This window comes from Phycodurus eques, chromosome 19, assembly GCF_024500275.1.
Source record: "Phycodurus eques isolate BA_2022a chromosome 19, UOR_Pequ_1.1, whole genome shotgun sequence".
Lineage (NCBI taxonomy): Eukaryota > Metazoa > Chordata > Actinopteri > Syngnathiformes > Syngnathidae > Phycodurus > Phycodurus eques.
This window is the reverse complement of record NC_084543.1, coordinates 14991230-15019065: the sequence shown is the minus strand read 5'-3', so window position 1 is coordinate 15019065 and position 27836 is coordinate 14991230. Positions and strand designations below refer to the sequence as shown.

The window sequence follows — 27836 nt, the reverse complement described above, 5'->3', positions numbered from 1 at the left end:
GCTAGTGAATATAATGTAATGAGGTGAATATCAATCTATTTTTTACTGTTTATCCTGTTCAGGGTCGCAGCGAGTTGGAGCCCATATCAGATATTTGGGCAAGATACACCTGGACACCAGTCAATTGCAGGGCACACATACTGTAAACAAAACAACCATTGGCACTGATATTCAGCACCTATGGACAATTTTGAGTCTTCAGTTAACATGCATTTTTTGGGGAATGCGGGAGGAAGCCAAAAGCTACATAAGTGTGATAATAACGTGAGAACTGAGCTGATACTCATATCATTTTGACTAAAAATCCTTCAAAGCCAACAACAATGAATCCTGAAACAGATGGTGTAAACCCCACAGAGCCCTGACCCCTACATCATCCAAGCAGTTTGGATAACATGAAGAGACGGAAAATGACGCAAAATTCACAGGTGAAACGAGGCTTGAGACTACTATCGTGAAAAAAAGAAAGTGCATTGTTTTTTTTTTTCATTTGTGCCATAACTAATAGCTTCACAATCTTTTTGCAAGATGAGAAAACAAAATACATTGACTTATTCTGCCAAACATTTAGGGAAGATTTTAGTTCATAAAAAAATGTGCGCCCTCAGTTCTACATAGGAGAAAGTGTTTCCATGGAATTGAAAAACAAAAAGAACAATCTGAAACCTGCGCTTGCCTCATCTTAAAGGTTTTTGGTTTGTGTATTACAGCCTACTTTATTCATCTGGTTCCCTGGGTCAGAAACAAGCACCCTGCATCCATACCAAACAGCACTTTTGTATTTAGTGGAAGAACACATATGGTGTGTATGGAAACACAAATGTCATTTCAGTTTAACTTACCACGCCTCAATGATCGGTGGGCTACCAAAACCAAGTAGAAAAAAATAAGTTCAGTGACATGTTGACAATGACACAAACAGAGGCTACTTCATATTCAGCACAGCTTGCGAAGAAAGTCCCCCCTCGGAAAAAGGAATTTAATCACTTTTTTTTTTTTTTTTTTTTTTTTTATCTCCCAAGTTTGTGATAAAGGAAGTGCAAATGTGCATTTTCCGAGCTATTTTCTCCATGTTTGTCACAGGCCACTGGGGGTTTCTTGGCAATGGACTTTATCTAGAAAAAAAAAAAAAACAACCTTGAGTGCTTAAATTTGAAGCCTGTCAGAGATTCTTCTATCAAGGTCTTTATTTGATGTGTTGTTGGAATTGACTTTTCATGTTTTACATACGCACAAGTAAAATGAATGTTCCTTTTGGTTATGTGTTTGTTTCATTTTTGTCCCAAAAAGTGGTCTACGCCCAGAACAGTCAATTTGAGTTTGCAGGGGTTTTCGGCCACAGAAATATAGGATACACAAACCTTATGGTGAATATTGGCTTAGTTTCTTTCCTTGTACCTATTGATAGTCAAGCGGTGCATAGCCCATACAGGACCTAAAAAAATAGTACATTATAAAACAAAAATCCTTAGTAGTTAAATATTCGTGATAAAAATGAAAAAAATAAATAATGTTTAACAAATTTATTGGAATCTGCTCTTTGCAAAATACAAAAATCACATCTACAGTATTTGATACACATTATAATCTCAGTCAGATGGTATTTTGTATAGTGTAAGAATAATTCAAAAGAGAACGTGATTACCAAGGCCGAAACTCTGGTACTGTGGCAATAATTAATAATATCTTGCAAATTATATAGCTTGCATTTTTACAGTCTTGACAAACAAACAACAAACATCTTAATTTCCTTCAAATATTGGCCTCTTGCGCGTGTTGTATACTAATTACTAGGATATGAACTGCTAGCTAGTGCAGATATGAACAATTACTTTGCAATGACTTGGTGTATATTTATCCCAGTTGTAGTCAATTCTCTGTCTCCACCGTGTATCCTTTTGCAACACAGCTAATTAGTGACCACGGAGCAGCCATTAGGACAAACAGCTGAATGACAGCTGTAATAGAAAACCATTTAGCTTGATGCGGATTCGCAGCGGTACATGAGGTTACAGCGATAACTTTTGTTCTCAGATAACAGCAGGGAATGTTGGGAGATTTCATACGCCCTGTCAGCCAGGGGACAGGCTGACCTCCAGCCAATTATTTTCCCGAGATGGTCAGTGGCTGCTTCCTGTTCATAACTGGAATGGGAAGCTTCAACAATTCTACCCACCAGAAAATATAGGACCTTGTTTTCAATCAGAGAAAAATATACAGGGGAGTTTGCAGGGAGTGCAATGTTGAATTTTGTTTTTCATACAACCATGTCAAGCACCATAATCGGGTTAATGGCCAAGCCCAAGTCTTTATGTCAGACTGTGAGCTGTGAATTTACTTGAATATTCCCATCCCCCTCTAGTTTGTCTTACCATTCTTAGGTGTGCGTACGGGGCTACCTAGAGCCACATGGTTATAGTTGTGCTGATGGGTACCTGCAATGACAAAAGCAATGACAAATCTTTTCAGTGTTCATGAAAAATACTCTGTATCAAACCTAATACAGAGTATTAGAAGCATGAGGGTGACAATGAAAGAGATCATTCAGAACAAAGATGTTAATGTTGTTTTCGTGAATTAAAATACAATAGGGTTTCAAAGAGCCTCTATGAGTGACCTCCGTGACAAGCAAAGAGCAGCAGACCATCTTCAGTGGTTAATACTGGGAATAATACTATGCTCTTGTTCTTCACGTTTGATCATGGACACCCACTTTTTGACTGTGCTGTAGCCTATTGCAGCTTCCCCGTACACATTTTGTACCCTTTTGAAAATATTTTATGGTGGCTCCGCTTCCAAAGCAAGCAATTCAATCACAGCTCTCTGCATCTGACAGGCATCCAACAATAATGTCATTTCTGAAATGGCCGACAGGACGAACACAGGCAAAACTTTAACAAAATAATAATAAACCTACAAGCAACTATTTAAACTACAAACAGTTAACATTTCAGACAGACGTTTCAATTAGTATTCGGTTAAATTACATTAGGCTCAATACTTTTTAACAGCCCCTCATATTAAAATGCATGTTTTTGAAATGTTAGATTAAGTGGGAGTAATCCGTAAAACTACAAAATAGCCTGGGGAGCACATGCAAACTCCACAACGAAAAGCCCAGCTGAGATGTGAGCTCAGTTCCTTTTCTCTGTGAGGCACACACACTAACTAAATGCTCCAACTCACCACCTAAATAAGTCACACTTTTTTCATTGCAATCTGATTTTGGAAGTGGTACTTCATCTAAGAATGTGTGTAATATGACTCTGAGGAGGATGGACTTGAAGAAAATGATGTCACCATAATGACAAAGCATGGTTTACAAGCGAGGATGCATGCCATAAAGGTTTTCATAATAGCTATATGTTTTTGACATATTTAAGCAAAAAAGAAAAAACTTCAAACAAGTATTTAAACTACAAAAATGTTAAACATCCATCCATCCATTTTCTGAGCCGCTTGTCCTGACTAGGGTCGCGGGTGTGCTGGAGCCTATCCCAGCTATTATCGGGCAGGAGGCGGAGTACACCCTGAACTGGTTGCCAGCCAATCGCAGGGCACATACAAACAAACAACCATTCGCACTCACATTCACACCGACGGGCAATTTTAGAGTCTCCAATTCATGCATGTTATTGGGATGTGGGAGGAAACCGGAGTGCCCGGAGAAAACCCACGCAGGCACGGGGAGAACATGCAAACTCCACACAGGCGGGGCCGGGGATTGAACCCGGGTCCTCAGAACTGTGAGGCTGAGGCTCTAACCAGTCGGGCACCGTCCCACCAACGTTAAACATTTTGAAAAAAATGTCAAATCAGGTTAGATTGAATTGGACTCATTACTTTTTGACTGACCCTCGTGCATAAGACATGAACATACCTGTATCTCTCGGTAAACAATGAAAACTCCTATTAAGGATACATTACGCAAAAATGAAAAATTTTGCCCAACTAAAGTACTGCATAACAAGTGGGGCATTAGGCTAAATTCCACAGCTGCATGCTGTCCGTGGTCATTGCCTCTTTCCGTCTGCTGCTCTGTATACATGGCAACAGTCTAAGCAGCACCAAAAGTCTGCTGTGTTGTCATGTGGGAAGCAAAGTCACTTTAATTTGCACTTAGAGAGTAAACAACGGTGTCCCTAAATCATCCTTCGTCCTACTAGGTAGGAACGTTTGCAGTCGACGGGCAGTGTGCAGGCTCGGCTGGACACCGTAGAGTGGAGGTACTTTAGAATGAAAGATGGGAACTTTAGCGACCCCATTGCTCGAAGTAACTTGATGAATGACAGTTATTCTCAGCGGTGTGTTGGAATGCGTGCGCGGTTGTCATTGTAGGTTTGGATGTCTGAGCGAGAGTAGGAACAGATAGATGGAGGACCCCGTCGTAGAGAGTCGTGTTGGCGACACTTCATTTGCTATCTGCTGTTGTGCCTGTTTAAAAATACATTACAGGCAACTGCTGAAACATCAATTTACATCTGTCACACAAGTGACAGAGAACAGGGAGTCCCGGCACTCTCATATCATGAGTTTCAATATTTGCTTCGTGTATGGAGATAGATGGCATGTACAGCATATTCATAATGTTCCTTTACTGTTTTTCCCCCCTTTGGAAACTTACACAGATGTGATTATGATAATTGGGGTCTTTCTAGAAACTGAATTAGAATGTCATTTTGGACTTTTCGGTTACTATTTGTAGGGTAGAGCCAAATAACCGACAACAACTGGGGGAAGGTCGCAGGAACAGAAGTGAATATGACATTTTTACATGATGAGTGATTGCATGCTGGATGACAAGTCACATTTTACACAAATACACCATCCATCATCCATCCATCCATTTTCTGAGCCGCTTCTCCTCACTAGGGTCGCGGGCGTGCTGGAGCCTATCCCAGCTGTCATCGGGCAGGAGGCGGGGTACATCCTGAACTGGTTGCCAGCCAATCGCAGGGCACATAGAAACAAACAACCATTCACACTCACAGTCATGCCTACGGGCAATTTACGGGAGTCTCCAATTAATGCATGTTTTTGGGATGTGGGAGGAAACCGGAGTGCCCGGCCCGGAGAAAACCCACGCAGGCACAGGGAGAATATGCAAACTCCACACAGGCGGGGACGGGGATTGAACCCGGGTCCTCAGAATTGTGAGGCTGACGCTCTAACCAGTCGGCCACCGTGCCACACAAATACACCAAATGAATGCAAAGGTAAAGTAAAGTAAAGCTAGCTCTTTATTATAATGAGTATTTTCCTTAGTCACATCTCTCAGGGGACTGTAATGGTATTTAAATATTGCAAATGTTTCTGCTTTCCTGATAGTTTGTAAATGCATCTGTCCTTGTACACAACCCGAACCACTCACCAAAATAAGTTATATCATCATGTTATAGGATACTCTACACATTTTATTAATGTATTTATTATTATTTATGTTACCTTAGCTATATAATAATAATATATATATTTTTTTATCCATTACATATGGATTTCATTGTGCAAGTGGGCGGCTGTGGCACAGTAGGTAGAGCGGGTCGTCCAGTGACCGACGGTTCGAATCCCGGCTCTGACTGTCCGCATGTCGAAGTGTCCTTGGACAAGACACTGAACCCTAATTTGCTCCCAATGGGCCTGGCAGCGCCTTGCATGGCAGCAGCCGCCCATTGGTGTATGAATGTGTGTGTGAATAGGTGAATGTAAGGCTTTGTAAAGTGCTTTGGGCATTGTGATAGTATAGATAAAGCGCTATATAAGTGCATTTACCAGTTACCATTCAAGTGTACCTAATTTCAGTACACACAATCATAATAGCAATGTTATATTATGTTAGTATTGCTTAAGTATTATAGGACAATGGAGTTGATTTTCCCAGTACAAGTAGGTGAGCTCGTTAATCTATTGCTAAGATTCAAATAAATACAACTGTGCCCAGTTAACAAACAGGTCCTTTGAGAAGGTAAACATACTGTAGGGGGCAGTTCACAGGAGTGCTTCAGCTGTATCTAAAGTGACAGCTAATGCAGGTTTGTAAACCAAGGTGACATCCTAAAGAGATCATTCACCCCCGTAGAAGCAATTTTGTCAGACCTGGATAACTTTTTATTTACAACAGTGCAAACAGCAGCACTTAGAGCAAATCCACTCTTCTCTATACACACACTGCTTGTCTCGCGAGCCGCATGTGATCTAGTTGTTAAAATTACACGAAATATGATTTGCAGATTCGATTGGCCTGAAATAGATGTGATAAACAGAACCCTCATATAATCTTTCTTTTGAAAGACCTGCCTGCCCTTTTCAAAATACCTTCTATCATCTCAGACTACTGAATCAGTTTTAATTTCCAGAAACACAAACATTTTCAGGAAAAAACAACAACCTATAAACTATTTGAAATGTAACACACAATGTTAAAATGTCCTAGTTAAAAAGATAAAATGTTAATTCACAGTTAGCAGATCATGAACCAGTAGGACTATGTGATGTTTTTGATTCCTAATAAAAAAAAAATATGTTTGGGCTATTCAGAAAAGATCTTAGCAGAGCAAAAATGTTTCTCATTAAGAGCCTGGACAGCCACATTCAGCCCTCCTGTAATCTCAGCTCTAATTAGATACATTCAGGAAAAGTCCCTGCACGACCCCTGACATCTATAAGGCATAAGGTTGCCTAACATCCCGATACATCATCACTGCCTCCTTCAGCTGACATTTTATAATAACCTTCATGCTCTCTGTGTCAACGACCATGAAGGTAACGGAAAGGAGCTAACCACGAAGGCTGGTGTCCCCTGGTGTCCATTACTTATTACCATAATCATCATACTGTACATCAAATTGCTGTGATTTAATCTTATATCTGATTAATCGTGATTGACGTGCTTTCCAGATTCTTAGGTTAAACAGGGTCCCCATCTAAATTGCTAAATGGATGTTTTCTATCACTTCGCTTAGGTCGCAGCTGTGATTTTCAGATGGTGTCAGTTAAATGCAGAGGCTGTATTAACTGTAAACCTATCACGTTGGGGCCGGGGTGTACCGGTGTTCCACTGGATAGGATTGCCCAATGATTAGGCATGCCATTTCTTTTTACGTAAAAACGTTTCGCTTGCGAGCGAGTTTGCATCATAGCATCCAGATGGTACACAAGTGACTCAGTAATCTGACATTTTATGTGCTATTTTGTTTCACATCTCATCCATATACAGCACTTGGAAGGCAAGTGGGGGCACGCTGAGTGGACAACTAAACACCTTTAGCCTTGTGCCAAGGTTAACTAAGCATTTGCAGAATTGACTGCATGACATCCTTGAAGGTAGTGTGGAAACCAGAAGAACATTGATCTGGGAATTTGCATTCTGACAAACATTTATGCCTTGAAGATTATAATGTGTGGGTGTATTGTTCTTTTGGAGACACCGCATAGGAAGTCCTGAAGTAATCATAAAAAAAAGTAGTAGCATTTACAGATGCTGGCATCAGCTGAGTAGCTAGAGGCTTGTAGATCATATGGATGACCAGGGCCAGACTACATACACCTCCTACCAGGAGAATTGTGAATTGTGATTTTTTAAATGAGAAAGAAAAACATTAAAAATATATATTATCATTACTGATATTAATTATACCAGCTAGACCTAATTCACATGGCATCTACCAACTCAGGTGGGATGGTAGGTGGTGATTGTCCTTGCTCTTATAAAGTTAGGATGAGGCATGGGAGACTGGTCTGGTTTGCAGCCATATTTTATTTGCTACAGCATTATAGCAAATTATGTTTATTATGTAATCAATGTAACAACCTATAACATAATGTAAACATAATGTAATTATGTTTACATTATGTTATAGGTTGATTATAATATTTCAGAGAAGCAAGGAATGCAATCACTCAGAGGATTTCAATTTGTCTAACACGTTGAGCCTGTCTTCTTTTCTATAGATGTGACCAATTTTGGGGACCTTAAGAAAGCATGTGGAATTTTAAAATCATCGGCCACTACCGTCATTGTGTATGTAGCTACTGCATTGTGGCTTGTGTTTCTATCTCGATTCTGTCTTTTTATATATTACTGCAGGGAGTGTCAACCATCAATGGGTGAGTTTTCAATCACTGTTCATGTTGTTATTGGGGGTCATTAAACGTACTGTAGGTCCAGCGATAATTCATATAATTTAGGCTGGTTTTACACTGCAAATGAAGTGCCCAATTCAAATTTGATGTCTATATGTGTCTATTTATTCATATATTTCAAGTGATGTATAAGTTAAAAAAGCACCTAAACAACTGTGCTTAACACTGCAGCTCTGCTTTGCTTTTGATGTGATGTGCTCCTGTGTAGTCCAATGGAAAAGTGGAAGTGGTTCGATATCACACAGGTGAACTATATTGTTGTACTGTATATTGAAGACACAGCATTCAAGGCCATTTCAATTTGACATTTTTACTTTTGGATCCTTTTGTCACCCCCCATCCTCTTCTTGTGTCCTACCAATAATGTCCTTGTAAGCCCCACCCACTTCCTCTTATGTCCTACTAGTCACTTCACTGTGGACTCCACCCGCTTTATCTCGGCTCCAACAAATCAGTCCCTGGCCTGCCCTTGTGTCTCATATCTTTTTGATGATAACTTGAGTGACTTTTTCCTCTTCATATTCAGTACTTTTTATCTAATCTGTTTGGTGACCTTTATTGAAGCTTTTTCATCATCAAAGTCTGACATTTTAAATATTGTATATTCAGTTTTTGCCTGTCAGGTGTCAGATTTTTACTTTTTTGCAGTTGAAGTTGTTTCAAGATGTTCTTGAAATGCAATAGTTTGCTTGCAGTCTAAATGTTTTCTGTTAAAGGTGAGGTCCGTCATTGGGATGGAGCGTGGTTCATATAGGGATTGTGAACAGACTTTGAGATGCATTTGTGGACTCCGTACTAAAATAGAGAGGTCTGCTGTATGTGTGACGAGTTGAAAATGGAGCTGGAGCTAAAGACTAGGCTCCTTGCACACCTAGTTTTAAACTCCACAATTCATTATTTATGTCTATAAAATTCATAAGTTGCCAGACTCAGCTCACAGTTGAAAAGGGGCTTTCCAATGCAGCTCACACGTTGATTAGTGCTAACGCTTTAGCTTACTGACCCACTTCAAAACCCTGGGGCTTTTCCCTGTAAATCCTCCAATGTATTTTGCAATGTACTTCTCATTTACACCTTAAGGTGTGATTTAAATGTTGAGTATTGTATCAATGTAAGCCATTTGCAGCAGATTTTCAGATTTGAATATGCATGAAGTTTCTCCACTTCTTTGGAGATGTAGGACATACGGTACACAATTGTCACACAAAAAAAATGATAATAAGGAGAGAGGCACAACGCAATGAAAAGTCTAAAGGCTTACTGTCTCAGTGGCCGGGTTTAAATGGAGCCTTGTATTCCAATTACAATTGGGTTAGCTGCCCATACTGAAACACCTCAATCGGAATAAAAACTGAAACGGAATGAAATTGTATTCGTTTGCACAGGGGGAGAATATTCCTTTCCTCAAACGGATCAAAAGTCATGTAAACGGTGAATCGGAATATTGTCAGACAGCGATCTGTCTGCGCATCATCTGTCTTGACGTAAGTGCGCGGCGACGTTGTTGTTTACCCACTCAGTGGACGTTGCCAGCTGGAGACAGAAGGACTACTTTGGAGGAAAAAAAGAGAGATCCAGGAAGGAGCGAGTGCTACGCACTGACCAGTGCGTCACACTAGCTTCGCCGCTTTAGAGTGCATCTCGGTCAGCTGTTAGTGGGCCGATGGCCCGCTGACGTTTACAGGTGTGTGCATGTCACTCGTCTGTAACGATTGAATGTAGTGGCACTTGTAAACACCCGATCAGAATAGATCACGTCACCTGAAATCTTCGTTCAGAATGTTTCAGTCAGAATGAAAAAAAGTCTGGATTTAAACCTGTCTAGTGATAACAACAATGGAGAAATGGGCTAATAGTGGTGGCTGAAAATTCTGCTGAAAGAAATACAATAGTAGAACACAGACCTCTTCCAGGGTTAAACTGTTAAACAAAAAGAACAGAAAAAAAGTGAAGTACTTTATTTGTGTTTGTTTGGACAAATACTTTGGTGCAAGCAGAATGAATATGGCGGCGCACTAGTATAAGACGAGACAAAAAAGCAAATGTGAGCCAGTGACCAAAGAGCAACCTTGAGTCTCCGATTCCTCAGCACTCTTCATAGGTCTTTGAGAGTCATGCTCTGCCCTCCACAGCGCTCCCTTCACAACATTGCTCTCCAAAATGCACAGCGCTGAAATTCCATTAGCTCTGCCAAGTGGAGCTGTTGGATTTCGGAATGGCCCAGAGAAGGTGGAGGTTTTGCAGTGTGTGTATGTGTGTGTCTGTGTGTGCGTGTGTGTGTGTGTGTGTGTGTGTGTGTAAAGCATGAATGCGGTTGTCTGTGTCCCACTGGTTCTGTTGACAGCCTAGTGACACCAGTGCGTCCATGGCTTCCTCTCGCAGCAAAGGAAAGGGAAACCACCAAGGGCTTGACATTTAACAACAGACAAAGAATGTTCACGTTTTACCGCAGAATGTTAGCTACCATAATAGCCTCAGTTTGGAGGAGGACAAAGCCTTAGGCCCCTGGGTAGAAACAGCTTGCGCCTCCTAATTGATATCTGAAGCAGAGCACATTGATCATCTGCAGATATAAAGTATTTCCAGATGGTCCCGCTTCTAGGTTTATCTAAATCTCATATCTACTAATCAAAATAAAGCAATGAGCAGACATTCTAAATGGGCCCAACAGCTACTCTACTCAGATATCATTATGCATCCATAAGTGCATTCTTTAATGAGCATAAAATGAACCACAGATTGCAATGCTCTCACTGTCTTCCAAGTGCAACACAATCCCACTCTGGCCTGTTTCTATCCCGTTCCAGCAAGTATTGCCCTTTACCTCAGAACTCACAATCACCACCAAGACACCACAGGCCAAGTGGTTACTTGACATAGCAATGCCTCTCCATCTTGACAAATGCAGGGCAGAAGATTGCGGTGGACCCTAATATCAGTTCATTTTGAAATGTGATTCGCGGTGAACCCATGTGGTCTAGTGTGACCCTGTGTGTCACAAGGCAATAAGAGATCAATTTTATTGAAGCTGGGCTTTATGATGTTCCTTCAGAGCCAGCACGCTTTCACCTGCCTACACCTCAAAGATAAAGAGACTCACTTTTTGTACAGGTAATAATCTTTTCCGGAAATCAAACAGTGTGACACAGTGTGATATTGTCATCTGATGTGCCATTGTAGGATTCATGTTTTTATATATACCTGTATACTGTCTATTGAGAAACAAGTGATTTCTTCCAACAGTTGATTGACATACCAACTGACTCCATTTGCGGACTGTTGAGAAGCAGGCTTCCTTTGAGTGGAGGCGAGGAAGAGGTAGAGGAGTGTCCGTATATCGTGAGCAAGGATAAGCACAGATTTATCTGATGTCTTCTTAAAATAAAAGAAGTAACATCATCAAAACTGCCTTTATCCATGCCTTTATAGACCAGACCTCCTCTCCACTGAGACGCACAGATGAGCGCACACACCATTGCGGTTAGGACGTTATTACACAGCAAAATCTCCAGTTAGGCAGTTCAAAAACATACAGTTCATATATAAGAGTACAGAGGAGTGAAAGGGGATCAGTTCGGTTTTAAGGCACAACATGATGGGAAAGAAAAAAAAAAACAATGTGGGTCAGCTGCAACAAACATCAGGAGGTACAGAATATTCGTCGCATTTCGTATATCTGGGTTTTGGCTGAGATTCTTCTTAATTAGGTAAAAAAAAAAAATTGCTCACACCAAGGCATTTAGAGTCACACCAAAACAAAGTACCGGGGTTATAGTGGCATTCTTCACAAACATTTCTCTTTGTTTTTTTAAGACAAGCCTCCATCAGTACGTCACTGATTCAAACTGAACATTGTAGGGGTGTAACAGTACATACTGCATTTGTATTTAAAACCAGCATTGTATATACACACACACTTGAGATTACATTGAGTGAGGAATAAACATTTTCAATCACTTAAGTAATGGCAGCAAATACCATTTAGCCAAGGTCTGTATATTTTTAGATGAAAGGTTTTTGGTCCACTTTGGACATGATAGACCCAAGATGGCTGAGGAAAGCAAATATCAAAGGTAAAATCATAACAGGTTTTCTCGTGAATTTTTGAAGTTCTCCAAACTTTAAAGATGGGTTTCTCTTTGTCAGTGCAAAAATGTTTTTTAACAACAATAATGGCAAACACAATGTACAATTCTGACTAAAATTTGGGGGAAAACTATGCGTTGCGCAGAATTTTGGGCTTCGATCCACCAGAACCCAAGAACTAAGCGTACCTCACAAAGTCTCAAGGATTAACTTTGTGCATGTAGTTTCTATATACCAAACATCTATTATACACACTGGAATTCAATAAGTAAGAAAGCATTAAAACTGCATGGATCTTCAAGTTAGATTGTTTTATATTTTATATTATTAACATGTCATATTATTAACAACTGTGTGCTTATTTGTACACTTGTGTGTGAAAATAATGTTATAAAGTGAAATGTGAGGCATATCTGCGAAGTATCTCACCTTCACATTCCCACTTGCCATTCATCTAGGAAGTTAGTGTTGTTTTGTTTTACTTATACCATTAACAGGAATTAACTTTGTACTCCAATTTAAAAAAAAATTCAGTGCAAGAAGAATGCATTTTCCCTCTTAAAGTCCAGGTAGCTAATGTCCTTGCATAGTTTTGGTTGATTTTTGAGCAGTTGTAACACTGGATTGAATTTCCTCAGTCCTTGGTTGCTTCATGAAAATAATAAAAACAGTAATAGCCTAGAACAGTTTTGCATTCTGTCATTCATCTGATTTCGTTATAAAGACATTTTAAACATCGTCACTGTTAGGGAGAATCCTTGACTCTTTTTTACCAACACTAGTCATTAATTTTCAAAGAGTAAAAAAAACATTTTTTCAAGTTATTAAACACTATCGTTAAGAGAGCAAGTTATTTCAAAAATTTGGATTGGTGCATAATTTGTAAAAATAACAGACAAATAGTGTCCATTTCTGAAGAAATATGAAATTGACCAAATTTGGACATAGGAGGTTTCTGCCTGACAGTGACCATATGTTGTACATGATTGGCATATTACGTTTAAAATGTGACACCTATGCTGATGATTATGGCTACTGAAGGGTTTTTAACAGTAGTGTATGTACGATTACACCCATAGAACAAGAGCACAGGAAGCTACACACATGTTCATCTTCATCACACAGACAGGAGAGCTACATACTAAGGTGGGGAATACATAGGTTAGCGGGAATGCACTACAATTTACACTGCAGGTAGAAGGTGCCTCCAAACACTCAAAATATTGATTCCCAAATTCAGGTTATGGATGTTAGTCTCGAGCACTTCTAAGCTAGAAGCAGGAATAATGCATAAGTGATTAGAGGCAACTTTGACCCTTTAACAAAGAACAGCCATGCCTACCATGGTGACTCTGGGAGCGGACCGGCCAATGGTTTTCTCCTAGAAAACAGAACCAAGCGGTTTTCTATTAGATTATTCTGTTTATACAATGATAAAACAGACAATTACAATCACACCAAACTTTTAAGAGTGAGGGAGTAATAACAACATTGTAGGTTAAGGAATGAAACTGCATTTGAAAATAACTGTTTGGCAAAAAATACCAAAAACATAAAAGAACCAAGAGGGACCCCCCCCACCCCCCAAAAAAAATATTCCATACTTCCCATAGAAAGTTTTCAGAAATTTAGCAGAAATATTCCATAACTTTTTCAGCTCCTTTGTTACATGTACATTTGGTTAGAATATGTAAAATGAGATTTTGCTGCTATGGTTGGTGCTATGACACACAGCATTAATTGGCCATACTTATCCATCTCGCGCTCTCGCTCTCTTTCTCTCACTCACTCTCTCTCTTTTACCAGCCCACCCACCCACCCACCACAAAAACACATAAACACGCACACAAAGAGAAAAGAGGATGTGTTAATGACGTCCGTGCTTACTGACACAACAGAGCTCTCCAGCCATGCGGCACTTTGATCCATCCTTATCGATTAGCCTTCACGGTTTTTTTCATTGCAAGTACCTCCCACGCACAATGGAGGCATTCCCCAACACCGGGTCCGAACAATATGCACGACAGTGTTGACATCAAACCCACTGACCAAATAAACTAGTACATTAATGATAAGAAGAGGTGGGCGTGTTCAGAAATGAAAGCGGTTCTGCAAATAGGCTGATGAACATGAATTTCAGATTTTCCACATGAGTGTACTGATAAGAGTGGGAGGTTTATGGAATCCCTTGTGAGAGAAACACTCAAACAGCACAAGTCAGCATTTTAATGTGAAACTACACAATGGATTGGTACACGCAAAGCGAGACAGTACTGTAGAGTAACTACACTGTTTCTCTTCCTCCAATTCGGAAATACACCTCTCCTCAAGAACATCTAATTTAAATTACAACCACATAAAAACATAAACTAGAAGGTATACTGTGCACTAAAGGAAATGAAATATTGTAATGGGTAACACTGAACATAGGCCATCAAATTTTACAGTAAGCAAGAAGATAGGGACAATTAGTGTGATATAAATGACATGTTTAACTCATAAGCAATACATACAGGATCTAGTGTTACAGGTTTGGCTAGTGTTCGTGTTTCAAGTAGTGTTGATGAACACTACACATTTATACACTTTCATGTTATGTTATATGTTCTAATAAATATGCTGGAACCTCGAATCTAATAGAATCGAACCTAAATTCGGACAACCCTCAGATTGTATAGTTTGAAATTCGAATTGGCCTCATCCACGTACGACATTATGTAAGTTATCAGAACATTGCTGGAAACTCCAGTGTTCCTCATGAGACCTCTGTTGAAGCATCAAACTTTGTACAAGTTTAGCTTTTTATTTGGCTTCTTTTTTTTTGTGTGTCTGTGATATTTATTTCAATAATTTAATTATGCTGCAAAATCGATAGAGAAGGCGGCGACGATGGTATATAGAACCAATGGGCACGCTGGTACGTCATCACAGCATGTGACTAAAACGGACCAATCGCGAGAAATGATTTCCGCGGCGTTCGACGCGCAGCAACTATTTTTGTCGGGTGCGCGTCTGTAGTATATTTCAATGGATGGATGGATGGATGAAACCAGACCTCCTTTGAGAGGGTCAAAGGGTGAGAGACCGGTATTCACTCCAACAATCTTTTGTTTGCACGTCTAAATCCCAGGACATCCTTAAATCAGTTATATGGATAGTGGGGTTTCCGGCTAATCCTTGACCGAAACCTGACCAGTAGTTACAACCGGGGTCAGGTCATCAGAGAGGACTGGTTTTCATTATCGCAACCAAGGGCCCCAGGGAGGGGGGAAATTGACAGAGTAAAAGAGACCCCCGCAGGGGAGTGCAAGTCCAAATATGGTCATGAGGAACGGCCCTCTCACGGGTGCCCCAAGGAGGGGCTAATTCCAGGCCCAGAGAATTAAACTTTGATAAACTGAGATCCAGGGGTTTTCGGGGGCTTTTTCGTCGTTCTGGAAATGTAAGCAGCTGCTCAGACACAAAGGCTTGTTCAATAAATCGAATTAGCCCAAACGCCAAGTGTCTCGAAGTCTTCATTCACCCCATGCCAGACGGAAGTCGTCGTTCTCCCGGTTGATCAATCGCCTCGGAAGCACAGGTGCAAGAAAATTAACCACACGGCAAACTACGCAGACGTGTTGCGCGGGTCAATTCGTCGGTCACGTGATGCAATGCGGGCGTTATCCGCCGCGCAACCGCGGGAGTATAAAGAGGCCTTTAAGCTGCTGTGTCCGCGACCCAAACCTGGATAAGCAGAATAAGATGGATGATGGCTGGATAGATAATAGCAGAAAGCAAAATAAATGGTGTTATTTCTGAGACATGAATGACAATGTATGAATTTGTGAAAGTGTTACAACAATTGCATGTCTTTACTGCTATTGTGATCGTATAAAGACAAGTGTGTAATGGGTTTGATGAGTAGTTAGGGTCATTTATGCAGTTGTATCCATAGAGTTTGAAGGATAACACATGTAAATTGTGAAACTCGCACGATTTTTATAAAGCTGATTGTCTTTCCCGTTAGGCACTTTTTTCTTGACTGTTATGTAAGAAGTGTATTTCAAAGGGCAACCCCCATTTGCTCTGTCAATAAGGATTGTCTTAACTATGAATGCTTACTATGAATTGGAAATCATCTATTACTTTTTGAAAATAAGACTTTAATTGTGTCTGTTTCAGCATGGGAGTCATTTATCCATACAAAAACAAGGCGGCATACAAAATTGCTAAATTAGAATTATTTCTTTTTTTTCACAATTTTACGATTTTTCACTCTTTGGCGTTACTGATCAAATTATATGAAAATGACCCACATCGGTTTGTTACTATGTGAATTTTAGATTAAAATTACATACATAGAGCTAAACTAAAGAAAAAACATATTTATGTAATTAAAATCCATCCATTTTCTATAAACACATTTGCTCTTTGGCGGTGTGGGGGGCAACTCTTTGTTTCATCATCACACGTATCTTTGTGTATTCATGCACCCATAAAGTAAACAAAAGCCACTCCACAGCTCGGAGATGGTGTCAAAAAATATCCTTCAGTGTAGTTTTTGGTTGTGCAGCAACGATTGTCTCCCTACTAAGGCAACAAGCCCACTATATGAAGGTGTCAGTAACATCACTTGCAGTTTCAATTGAGGAGCACTACCTGTGCTGTTACAGTGGAGCCTGCAACAAAATGTGAAACCCAGTGTCAGAATTCTGCATTTTATTAATTTTATCCCTCTGCTGTCACCTTTGGATTTATCTCCACTCGCTGCCCTGTTGGAAAATTGAATGTGAGAATAAATGCCTGCTTTATGTGGCAATCCTGTAGAAGTGAGAGGATTGTTTGTTAAAAAAAAAAAAGCAAAATCTCCCGAAAGCAAGTCTCAATACAAACAAAATATTTGCTCAAACAATACACGTATTGCAAATATACTTTTGAATCCTGAGATGGGACAAAATTATTGTTTCTTATACTATAAATAATTGTGATTTTTTTCGTTTTTTTTGGGTCATCAATGGTCCAGTTCTTTGAAGTGACCGACAGGAGCAGGCTCCTGATTGGGTGTCGATTTGTTGTTGTTTTTTTTCTGTTCAAGCCTCATGTGATTGGTCAACACGTGCAGCCGTGTCTGTGTCCACACTAAGCGGAAGGGGGTAGGGGGAGGTTACCGACGGCACATTGAGCACATCTCCAACATTGGGAGAGACAACACAGTGAGTACAGCTAAGGTGAAAAGAAATTTGTGTCAAAAAACAAAATAATATTAGGACACATTTTAAAGTTAATAGATCAAGGGCAAAGTGCAGACTTTCATATCGGGCAGGCTCCACAAAAAAACCTGTATTGGATAGATACATACTAGTGTTGACGCTTTACTTCAGTTAGAGGAGAAAAGACAAGCAAGCAAACCTGCTGTTCATGAACGTTTGAGTGTGTTTACTGTAACTGTTGCTGCTCCCATAATACTTAAACAACATCCATCCATCCATTTTCCGTAGCACTTATCCTCACTCGGGCCGAGGTAGAGGCGGGGTACACCCTGAACTGGTTGCCAGTTCACACCTACGGCCAATTTAGAGTCTTCAATCAACCTACCGAGCAAAGTTTTTGGGATGTGGGCGGAAACTGGAGTACCCGGAGAAAACCCATGCAGGCACGGGGAGAACATGCAAACTCCACACAGGCGAGGCTGGATTTGAACCCGGGTCCTCAAAACTGTGAGGCAGATGTTCTAACCAGTCGTCCACCGTGCCGCCCTTAAACTATAATGTACAAATAAAAAAAATTTCTTATCCTATCCTGCAGGAATGCCTTGTCCCCGTGGTTCCTTTTCGTAAAGCCACAGGCATTAAAGACAGAGCAAGCAAAGAATGCAAAAAATGGCAGGGTGTCCTCTGGATTTTACAACTATAAATACATTAAATTATTTGAGGATCAAATCAAGGCATTGTTTGATTTTTGGCTGAAATAACTCAATGTCATCCAGTGGCAGAAAGAGGTTAATTCCAGTCTTGTCTTTTCCTTAGAGTGGAATGTGCAAAGATTGTCCATCTGGAACTAGTTAATAAGTATGGGACTGGTTACTAGCAGTCAATAACTAATCAATGCCAATTATGACAACTCACTGGCACAATCAATCAATCAATCATTAAGTCAAACTAAATGTAATGTCAATGTAAATTTGTCAAAGTAAAAACTTGACTATCTTTGTCATTTAAGCCTTGATGCACTGTGGACAAATGAAATGAAATAGCCACGTGAATATGGAGCCAATATGTGTTGATTCTGTGTGATCAATGTTCCAAGCATCATCTTATCGTTGTGTAAAGGCAGGCAATTAGGGTCACTAGACTCATGTTTTGGGAGCGTTGGAATTTATCATTGTTGTGAAGAGAGTACACAAAACTCAGAGAAAGCAGTTGGACTTAAAAAAATAAATCTGCATGTTGTCTAGAGGTCTCAGTCAAGTGCAAAGGCACTCTATAGTGGTTGAATGCAATTGACGCAAGGAAGACGGTCATTACCCCAATTTGTTTGGATTTTGAAACTATCTTTCCCACTAAAAATAATAGAACGCTAAATCATAAAATCGTCATGAAACATTCTTGGAAAAAATGAAATATTGTCACTCCCATTAAATGTAAATAAAACTCTTGATGCACTTAATATTTAATCCACTGCAACAGGAAGCATGAGAGCAATTGGCGCAAATTCCCCCTACTAACGCCGAGCTGAGCACTCGTAGGTCTGCCGAATAGGCAAACAATGACAGTGAGCCTCTGCCATGCGCAACATGCGCAGTCTTCAAATGGAGAGCCTTAAGTCTCCTTACTTCCAAGGTATATTTTTCTTCTCTTCTTACGTTCTTCCTAACTCACCTTGTACAACTACACATATCAGTCAAATTTATTGATTTTCAAAAGGAAATTCTGTGGTCTATGTCTGTACCGTTACTGATCAAATTATATTACAAATTACCATGTGATTGTTTTGTTTATTATCATTTTTGTTTCCCTTTAACAAAAGTATCAATGATGGAGGACCAAAGACAAATATGGTGCGGACCACAGTACAACTAAAAGACCAATGTTTAGAGTTATCAGTCAATTATCTAACTTATTTTTCTCTTGCGTGTATGAATGAATGAATGAATGAACAAACGAACGAATAAACTTTATTTGAATAGGGATGATGATCGAGTTTAATATAGTTACAGAGCAAAAATTTCAACTGATGCGCTGTCCAAAGGGTTTATAGCTAATGCTCGTTTTCAACCCTTGTCCCTAGTTGGGCTTGCACATGAAGATGATGGTCAGCACAAAAGCAAAATACAAATAATCAATAGGCTGACACTACATTACACAATAATACAATGCATACAGCATAGTAGAATATAAAACTCAACATTGTAATAAACTACACTACACACTACACTACACTAAAATACACCAAAAACAACCATATCAAAGGGAAAAAAAAACATTTTAAATATGTCAAATCTCAGGCCACTTAGTTAATGGGTACAGCTTTGCTTTGAGTTTACATACGTATGCTAACATATGCTAACATTTTCTATTCGCAATTTAGTAGTAATTTGATGCCTCCTAACAGAATAATTCAATTTACATTTTATTTAAAGGGAAAGTTGAATTCCAAATTCAAACGTAACAAAGGAAGAACACGCTCCTGCATCCACGTGATACACGGTGTGAATATTGTGTCAAGTTTGTGTTGTCTTTTTACAACTTGATTTTGATTGCGGAGAAGACAATGCCTATCACACCCAGCTTTTTGATTTCTTTTAATCAACACCTCACTGAGCAAAGATTCGCCGGCGTTGTATGCTTCGCTAATTACAGCGACATTAGCATATTAACAAATCAATTGGCATGGCGGAGTGAATCATTCTGTACCTGTGGTAAAGTACTGGGTGTAATACTCAAATGTGTGATTTGTTTCACATCCCCATCACTGAGACACACGCACACACACCATTGCTCCCCTGCTGGGTGTATTGGATTGCTATCAGTCCCTGAGAAAGCGGCTTACATAACCGCGCTGCCAGCAGCATCATCCCACGTCGGCCTCTATATTAGATGATAACATGGCTTTTTGACAATGGTGCTTCTCGGTTTCAGTTTATGAGGGCGAGGACACTCATGAGCGTGTGTGTGTGAGAGAGTGAATGAGGGTATTTTTCCAGTAAAATGTGTGAAAATAGATATAGTGTGATGAAAAAAAAAAGTGAAAACTGTTGATAAACTGAAGCTCTTCAGTCAATGTTATTGAAACATTGGTAAAGCAGCGTCCTCATCAGTGTTACATATTTATGCTTATCTGGTTCAGCAGTTGACATTGTTGGGCATGAAAGCAAATTGTGACGCAATTAGCAAGGCCAGAGTACAAAGTTGCCTTACTTTTTTTTTTCTTACTGAAGAAAAACTTCCTTCATTAACTCTTCATCGCAAAGAGCAATCCTCCAAGCAGAGTTAGAGCAGCCTGCACAGGAGGAAGATTATAAGACGGAGTGCAGTGATTCGATAAAGGGCGAGTCCTATTTCAGCATTCCATAGTACCACATGATCAAAGAGGAAAATGCTGTTTTAATTTCAAGAATCATATCTCATCTCCTGTGCACGAGCTTGTTATAGAGAATTGTGCTGTAGGACAGAGAAAGAGAAGATGACGAAGAACTAAATTCAAAGCACTGTTTTACAACTAACCTTTCATTGGCTGCTATGGATGTTGCACACAACAGAAACTTCAAACACATGGCGACACTTCACTAAGACACACACATATAACGTTGCTGGCAGAAACAAAGCAAGAAAAGAGCAACGTTTAGCTGGTAATGGTGCTGCAAAACTTGCTGGGAATATCCTCCTTCAAAGCCAACCATGGTCATGTCCCCTTGTTGAGATTGTACGGTGTTGTATGCTATACCGTATGCAGCACAATGTGCAGGCATCCTTGTTATTTTGGTTTTCAACGTCGAAACAGTTGATGTCAAACCTGAGGGCACATTTACAGGTATGTATCCTGCAACATCTGTTTATCTATCATTCAGATGTTTTAATGATACAGAGAAAGTGATTTAATCTAAGTCCTACTCCAAATTTGCATTAACTGTTGAAAGTCTTGACTGTGTAAATGTATAGATTTGTTAAGACAATAAAACATTTTTTTTTTTACAGTAATTGTACTTTACACTGCTGTTCTAACAGTTAAAAAATAATTTTCTGAAGTTCAATCTTGTGGAGTCTTTTATTACATTGTTTTTGTGTAGTCTTAAGTACTGCTGACGGCCCTACACATTTGCAGACCACTGCTCATCATGCTGCATTAAAAGCACAGAACAATTTGCACTGTACATTTTATGTGCGACAAACAAAAATACAGTACACTTGCCTTTTACCTTGACGTCACGTGAAAGTATTATGTGTGTTTTGCTTTTATTTTTGTTTTGTTTTGTGACAAATGACATTATGTAATGGCCATTAAACCATGAATGGGAATTATTGCATAGAGGTCATTTCTATAACACGGGACTAAAGCAGTGCACAAATATCAGTCCTGCTTGCTCAGTGTGCTCAGTAGACTAGCGTAGACCATAATAATAAAAGAAAAGTCACCAGAAAGTGAGCTGTATTTAGTCTTTATGTGAAGTGACGCTCAAGCAGTAAACGCCCTCAACATGTTCGCAGACCCATCATCAAAGTTAAGGGCATTTAATTTTGCGTTTTACTATTAAGAGCAGTCGATTTCTTTATTTATTTACTTACTTCTGGGAAAGTCAGAATAAAAAACTGTTTACATGTTGCCTGTCAGATTAATAAAGGTTTTATGATACTACCAGTTTGAATCTGTTAAATCTTCCTTATTACCTGCATACCAGCATGCTGGAATTGATTGTTTACAACCTTAAAGGTTCCAATGTACAATATTTACAACTCCTTGATATCTGAAGATCACATCCACTGGTTATCTACTGTATGTTGTGCAGTTATCTTTTTTAAGCTCTAAATACGTTGGGCTAAGCAGAGCTGTAATACACAATTATTACAACAAGACTCTGGATGCCAGTTACCTAAAACCATTGCATCAACTTCCAAAGCTTCATTTATTTCAAATTCTGTAGGAAAAACTGTAATCCATCAAGGTTGTTGAAATAATGACGCAGGATTAGTCACTGCATTTCAAAGCAAAGGTGTGCTATTTTTAACTTTATATCGCTAAACCTAATATCACGATTACGTGTACGATGGTACACTGGGTTGTAAGGAAAACAGCAGTGTTGTTGCCACAGCAACCATAGATCATCTAACAGCCATCTACGATTCTTTAAAACTATCCATCTTTTTTCATACCGCTTGTCTTCATTTGAATGACGTGTGAGCTGCAACCTATCCCAGCTATTTTTTCCGAATATGCAAATTATTATTGCTACTCCATTTTTTATTAACAAATATATGTTTACCTCTGGCAATTTGTATTTACCATGGTGACTTAAATGTAAATTACACGTTCAATCTGTGAAGGGACCATGGAATAAAAAAAAAAATAATTGTTCCTCACTGCCATTTTAATTTCTTTATTTCCAATAAAATTAATTCTATCAGACTTAGCAGGGGCTCCAGTTGAAGACATTCCACAGGCAGTTAATTCAAAACTCATTAATAATGGAGCCGTAACAATAAGGAGAACGTGTGGGTGGACTGCCTTCATGCAGAAATAAGAGAGAGAGGCAGAGAGAGGGAAATGCAGGTTTTCAATAAACTGTCAGTCATTTGCTAAGATAAAGGTTTCTTTAAATGCACATAGGGGAGATAAACCCACAGTTTTCATTCAATTACCCTTTTACCACAGTTAACAAAGGAAACATAAGTGCCCAGTGTCATATACGTAGTGTTGGCTTCATGAAACAAAATGTGTTTCAACACAAAGGAGTGAGTTGAAAGCCTTGACATATCATTCAACATTTTTCTGTCTCCTCTGGCCTCTTGATTGAAGGACGAATAAAAAGACTAAATTATTTGGATGAATATCAAACAGTCCTTTCTGGTGACCTTTCGTGTTTCCACTCACTTCTCCAACTTTGTTTCAATTTTGCATTTAATGTTTCCAGCTGCATACGTATGAAAGAAGGGTTAAGTTGCCATCAATGGAAAAAAAAATCTCTTTGGCAGGTAATTAAATCTTGACTGCCTTTATATTCTGCTCAATGTCAGCATTAAAGGGAGTGTCTACATGGCCACAAAAGCCTACACGGCGTGACGAGGTGTGCACCATTTGCTATACATTTAAGATGTGTGTGAGACAAATCTGCATATTGATTTAACACACTCCTGTACCTATTGATATGTCAGTTATTATGTGGAAACTATCAGAGCGTATCAGTGTCACACAAGTCCATGGACTGCATTTTCTGTTGTGTTTTAATTGCTTTTGGCACCGTGTGCCATGACTCACGGTGATGAGCTAATGAAGTCATCGAGATTTAGTGAGCAGCCACAGGCTACGGACTTATTCAGTATAGCTTTATTAACATTTCACAAAAGCGCCACTGGTCGCATTAGCAGCATTGGTGATTAATTTTGCTGCCTGCCAGATCAGGCCGGAAGAAGCTTTAGGATGTGTGAACAGTGATGAACCCTTATTGTACCATATGTAGGCATTTAAATACCGGTTTATTTAAATATCCATACCGTATCACTGGAGGGTAATGCATTTTGCCATCGGTTTATGTATTTTAGATTAAGTGTTATGACTGCTGATTCTAGTCCTTTTTCAGAAAATCCCAGTGAGCCAGCTCAAATTTGGGTATAAAAGGTTAATCCACTTTGAAATTGCCCATTTCAAAATGGTAAAATGTCAAAAGCTCCCTGAAATTCAAAGAGTCTGCATTGAATAAATGTGTGCAGAATAAGCAGTCACATGAAATTTGTTTTTAGTTGGGCGTTTCTGTGTTAAATGTGAGATAAAATCATTGCATATTCTAAACAAAAGCAGTATAAGAAATATGGTTTACTATAGAAAATTCTCATAGACATCATATTTCTTTTAGGGACGTTCGATGCCTTTTTTTTTTCAGACCAGTGTCCTGAGTACGAGTATTCACTCTTGAGTACTCACCGATACCGAGTACCAATACCACTAGTATATTAAAACTAACACACAGTGACACATAATTGTGAATAAAGACCTTTCTTTCTTTCTGACACACATGCTGATTCACCGATGTGTCAATCCGCCACAGTGTAGTGCCAACTTCTGGCGAGGAGGACTTACTCGATTGTCAGATTTTTTTGCATTGAGTGGCTCAGATCGACAACTTTCACCATTACCCGGTACCTTGAAATTAGGCCGGTATCCCTCGTATCAGTACTTGCCCATCCTTACTCTTTGTAAAGTAGTCCGTCTTCGAGACCATTTATCCTGTTCAGGGTCATAGAGAAGATGGAGTCTACCCCAGCTTTTTCTAGATTTTGTTTATACCAAATCTAAGCAGTCTACTGAACTTTGAGGAAATAGATTAACAGCAAGTACTATAGGCAGAAGCATGTCGAAGAAGTCGGTAGGAGGAGGTCAGATTACAGGGTAATTGCAAGTGTTCCTGTGTTTAAAAGCATCGGCTATTGGTTGAAATTACATCAATGCAACTGTAACTGCCACAATACAAATACTCTGGATTTGTAAGGAATACCAGGGAATCATTGCTACTACGTCAACTTCTAAAAAGATTAGTTACCCATGAACACCTACTCCCTTGTGTTCCGTGCAGAAGCGACAAATCAAACCTTTGCCAAACAGTTCTCTGCTGGTGTGTAAGTGAGGCACAGGTTCGTATCATGTCGGGGAACAAATTGAAAGATGAATCAAGTGGAAAATAACTGCTGTAGTATATTGTAACTCTGTCTAAACCAGTGAAGCATGTTTTTTTGTAATTATGCACCAGAGCCATGCTTGAAATGTTTTCCCAGGGAAACCACTTGAAACGCACAACACGTTCACACCAATAGATGACATACAATAGATGTTTATGTGTGTGTTTAATTATTACTTTCTGTGGTTCCAGAGCTAACATGCTCTGACTTTTACAAAGTGTCATACTTCAAATTGGCATGCATTTCAGTCAAATGAAAGCAAGTCAGGTTGATAGATCGAGGGTGTGTAGGGATGATGCATTTCCCCCGTGATTGCTTTTATAGCCATTACTCACAGCATAGGGTGATTAGTAGGCCAGTGGCTGACACTTCTGCTTGTGCCTGTGTGACGCAGCCATCACATAGGAGGGTCCAGTTACCAGCCACAACACTGATCTCTCATTGCCAGGCTCAATCAGTGAACCAAAATAACGGATTATGCACATTCCTATAAATCAGCCTACGAGCGGCGTAGGGCCTTGAAGGACAGACGGCAGCTGTGCTATTTATGACAAAGAGCATGAGGACTTTGAGAAATATCACTCAAATCTCGTCCCCCTGGATGCCACTGTGGCAAATCTGAAAGATATTTTGGGAGAGATGTCCGGGGCCAACTTTGAGGGGCATCTGCCTGCAAGAAAGTATTATCTTAACTGGGGTAAGGTGTTCTTTTATTGCAAATAAACTTGGATCCATCGGGATGTTATTAATGCGATCTAATGTTAAGAGCCTTCTCCTCACTGAGGTGAGTTAGCCAATTACAAACATACACTTTATCTTGCCACCTGTCACTCCAATTTTCCTCAAAGAACTTCGAAGAAGGCAGTTTTCCGAGCATGCCTTACGACATTAGATCGATGTTTTATCATTTAGTTCTGTTCTTAAAATATCATATAATCAGGGGGTGTCAAATTCATGGTAGTTCAGGGGTCACATGCAGCCTAATTTGATGTCAAAGGGGCTGGACCACTAAAATCACACCATACTTAATGTAATTATAAAGACCAATTTTATTTTTTCCTATAATACAAAACAAAACAAGTAGAGAAGGAAAATCTTTTGATTGAATTACTTTTTCTAATATTTTTACAAAACAACCTCATCTTTTTAAAAATATTTTCTCTTCAGTTTGTAATCTACATGTGTGCATAATAACTGATCACAGTGATTGTATTTTAAGGCACAAAACTTTTAAGTCAAATGTATGTGGAACTGAAAAATATGGCATTGCAATTTAAAATTAAATCAATTTATGAAGATTTAGGAATTATTATCATTCCATTTTCTACAAGAGCATAATAATTCTCAAAAATATCCTTAGTCCCCACCACCACGATGTCTTAAGTATTTTTTTCACTTTCAAATTCATCTTTCAGTCCAGATTGTACCCTCTAGCGGGCTAGTTTTAGCCTGCGGGCTGTATGTTTGACACCCCTGATATAATTTATATATTCTTCTCATTGGCATTATCAATGGGGAAACCTGCATACAGTACATTGTTATGCACATGTCTATTTATTACCGATGGAATCTGAAGGAATTTTGAAAAATGATCTGTCACTTAAAGTTTTGCTTAACTTTTTGTTAAGGTTTTTCACCCAAACAAGAAAGTATCTACGTCTCATTTCCTGACGTTGTGTGCAAACTGTATAGTCAAGTCCCGAGTGTCAGTTGTTAAGCTGCTGCAACAAGCCTTAAGACTTTTAGTCCTCCTGGTGTATTTTGCCATCGTCTACTTGCAGAAGATTCTTTTTTGCCCAAAAAAATTTCTGTTCAACGTTCTGTTTCTGTTCAAAATTTATATATATATAGGAAATCCAGAAATGTACAAAAACCATCACCAATTTCTAGATTTTAATTGATAAAATCCCTCCTCGACTGACTGGAGAAAAACCTTAGAGATTTTTAGAGGATTTCCCTGTATTCTATTATATCTATTTCTTAATGTCGTTCATTAAGCTCCCTCAGTGGTCACGAGTTCTCTAATTCCAGTTATCATGTAGTTTTTCGAATTGGTTGCCATAGTACAGCTGCAGATCAGGTTGTGGCGGTGACATCTCAAAAGACAGAAAGGCATGCCACAGCGCAGTGGAAGAAGACATGCTGATTGAGATAATGAAATGTTTTTTTTTAAATCCCGGCAAGACGATTTGGCCGAGACTATCGTGGGATTTCCTTATTGAAATCCTACTTTTCATGTTTACTTTATTTTCTCATATCATGAGTTAATATCCCTTCTTATGTGTTTGGCCTGCAACCCTCTACTTGTATTATTCTAGAAAAAAAGATGCTGTTAAAATTGCTCATTTCCTAAGGCACTATTTAAATTAATTCAGAATAAGTTAACTTTTTTTTTCATGTTATTGCACACTCACATGGTTAATTATTTTTGTTCTACAAAGCATTTTAACACCATTGATGTAATAAAGAATGCAGCCGCCTTGACTTTGACCCACTGATTAGGATTAATACCGTGTTAATCAATGTGGCCCATGAGTTCAAAGGTGATTTATAATTCTCAAACTCGAATTCCGATCAGACATTACTTAACCTTTGATTTATTCATTACAATTAATTGTTGCATATGTGAATACTTGTGTCAATTCACTCACTACTAATCAGTACTATACCTGTATTTTGCATGTTTGAAACCTCTTCTGATATGAAAGTGCATATCCTATCAAACAGAATAGATTCACGTTTTAA

At 39.1% G+C, this 27836-nt stretch overlaps 1 protein-coding gene across 6 annotated transcripts in view; it reads right to left on the bottom strand.

Moving 5' to 3' along the window:
* Window positions 1–27836, bottom strand: part of LOC133395170 (protein shisa-6) — an 82156-nt gene that overhangs the window by 13741 nt on the left and 40579 nt on the right. For 2 of the 6 annotated variants that reach the window (XM_061663888.1, XM_061663890.1), the window contains exons 4-6: window positions 13568–13606; window positions 2373–2435; window positions 843–863 (exon numbers count right to left, since the gene is read on the bottom strand). The exons of 1 other annotated variant lie outside the window; for it this stretch is intronic. In XM_061663888.1, coding sequence (XP_061519872.1) covers window positions 843–863; window positions 2373–2435; window positions 13568–13606 — 123 coding nt within the window. The remainder of the gene's footprint in view (window positions 1–842; window positions 864–2372; window positions 2436–13567; window positions 13607–27836) is intronic. 3 more of the 6 variants (XM_061663891.1, XM_061663889.1, XM_061663892.1) reach the window with 3 other exon arrangements.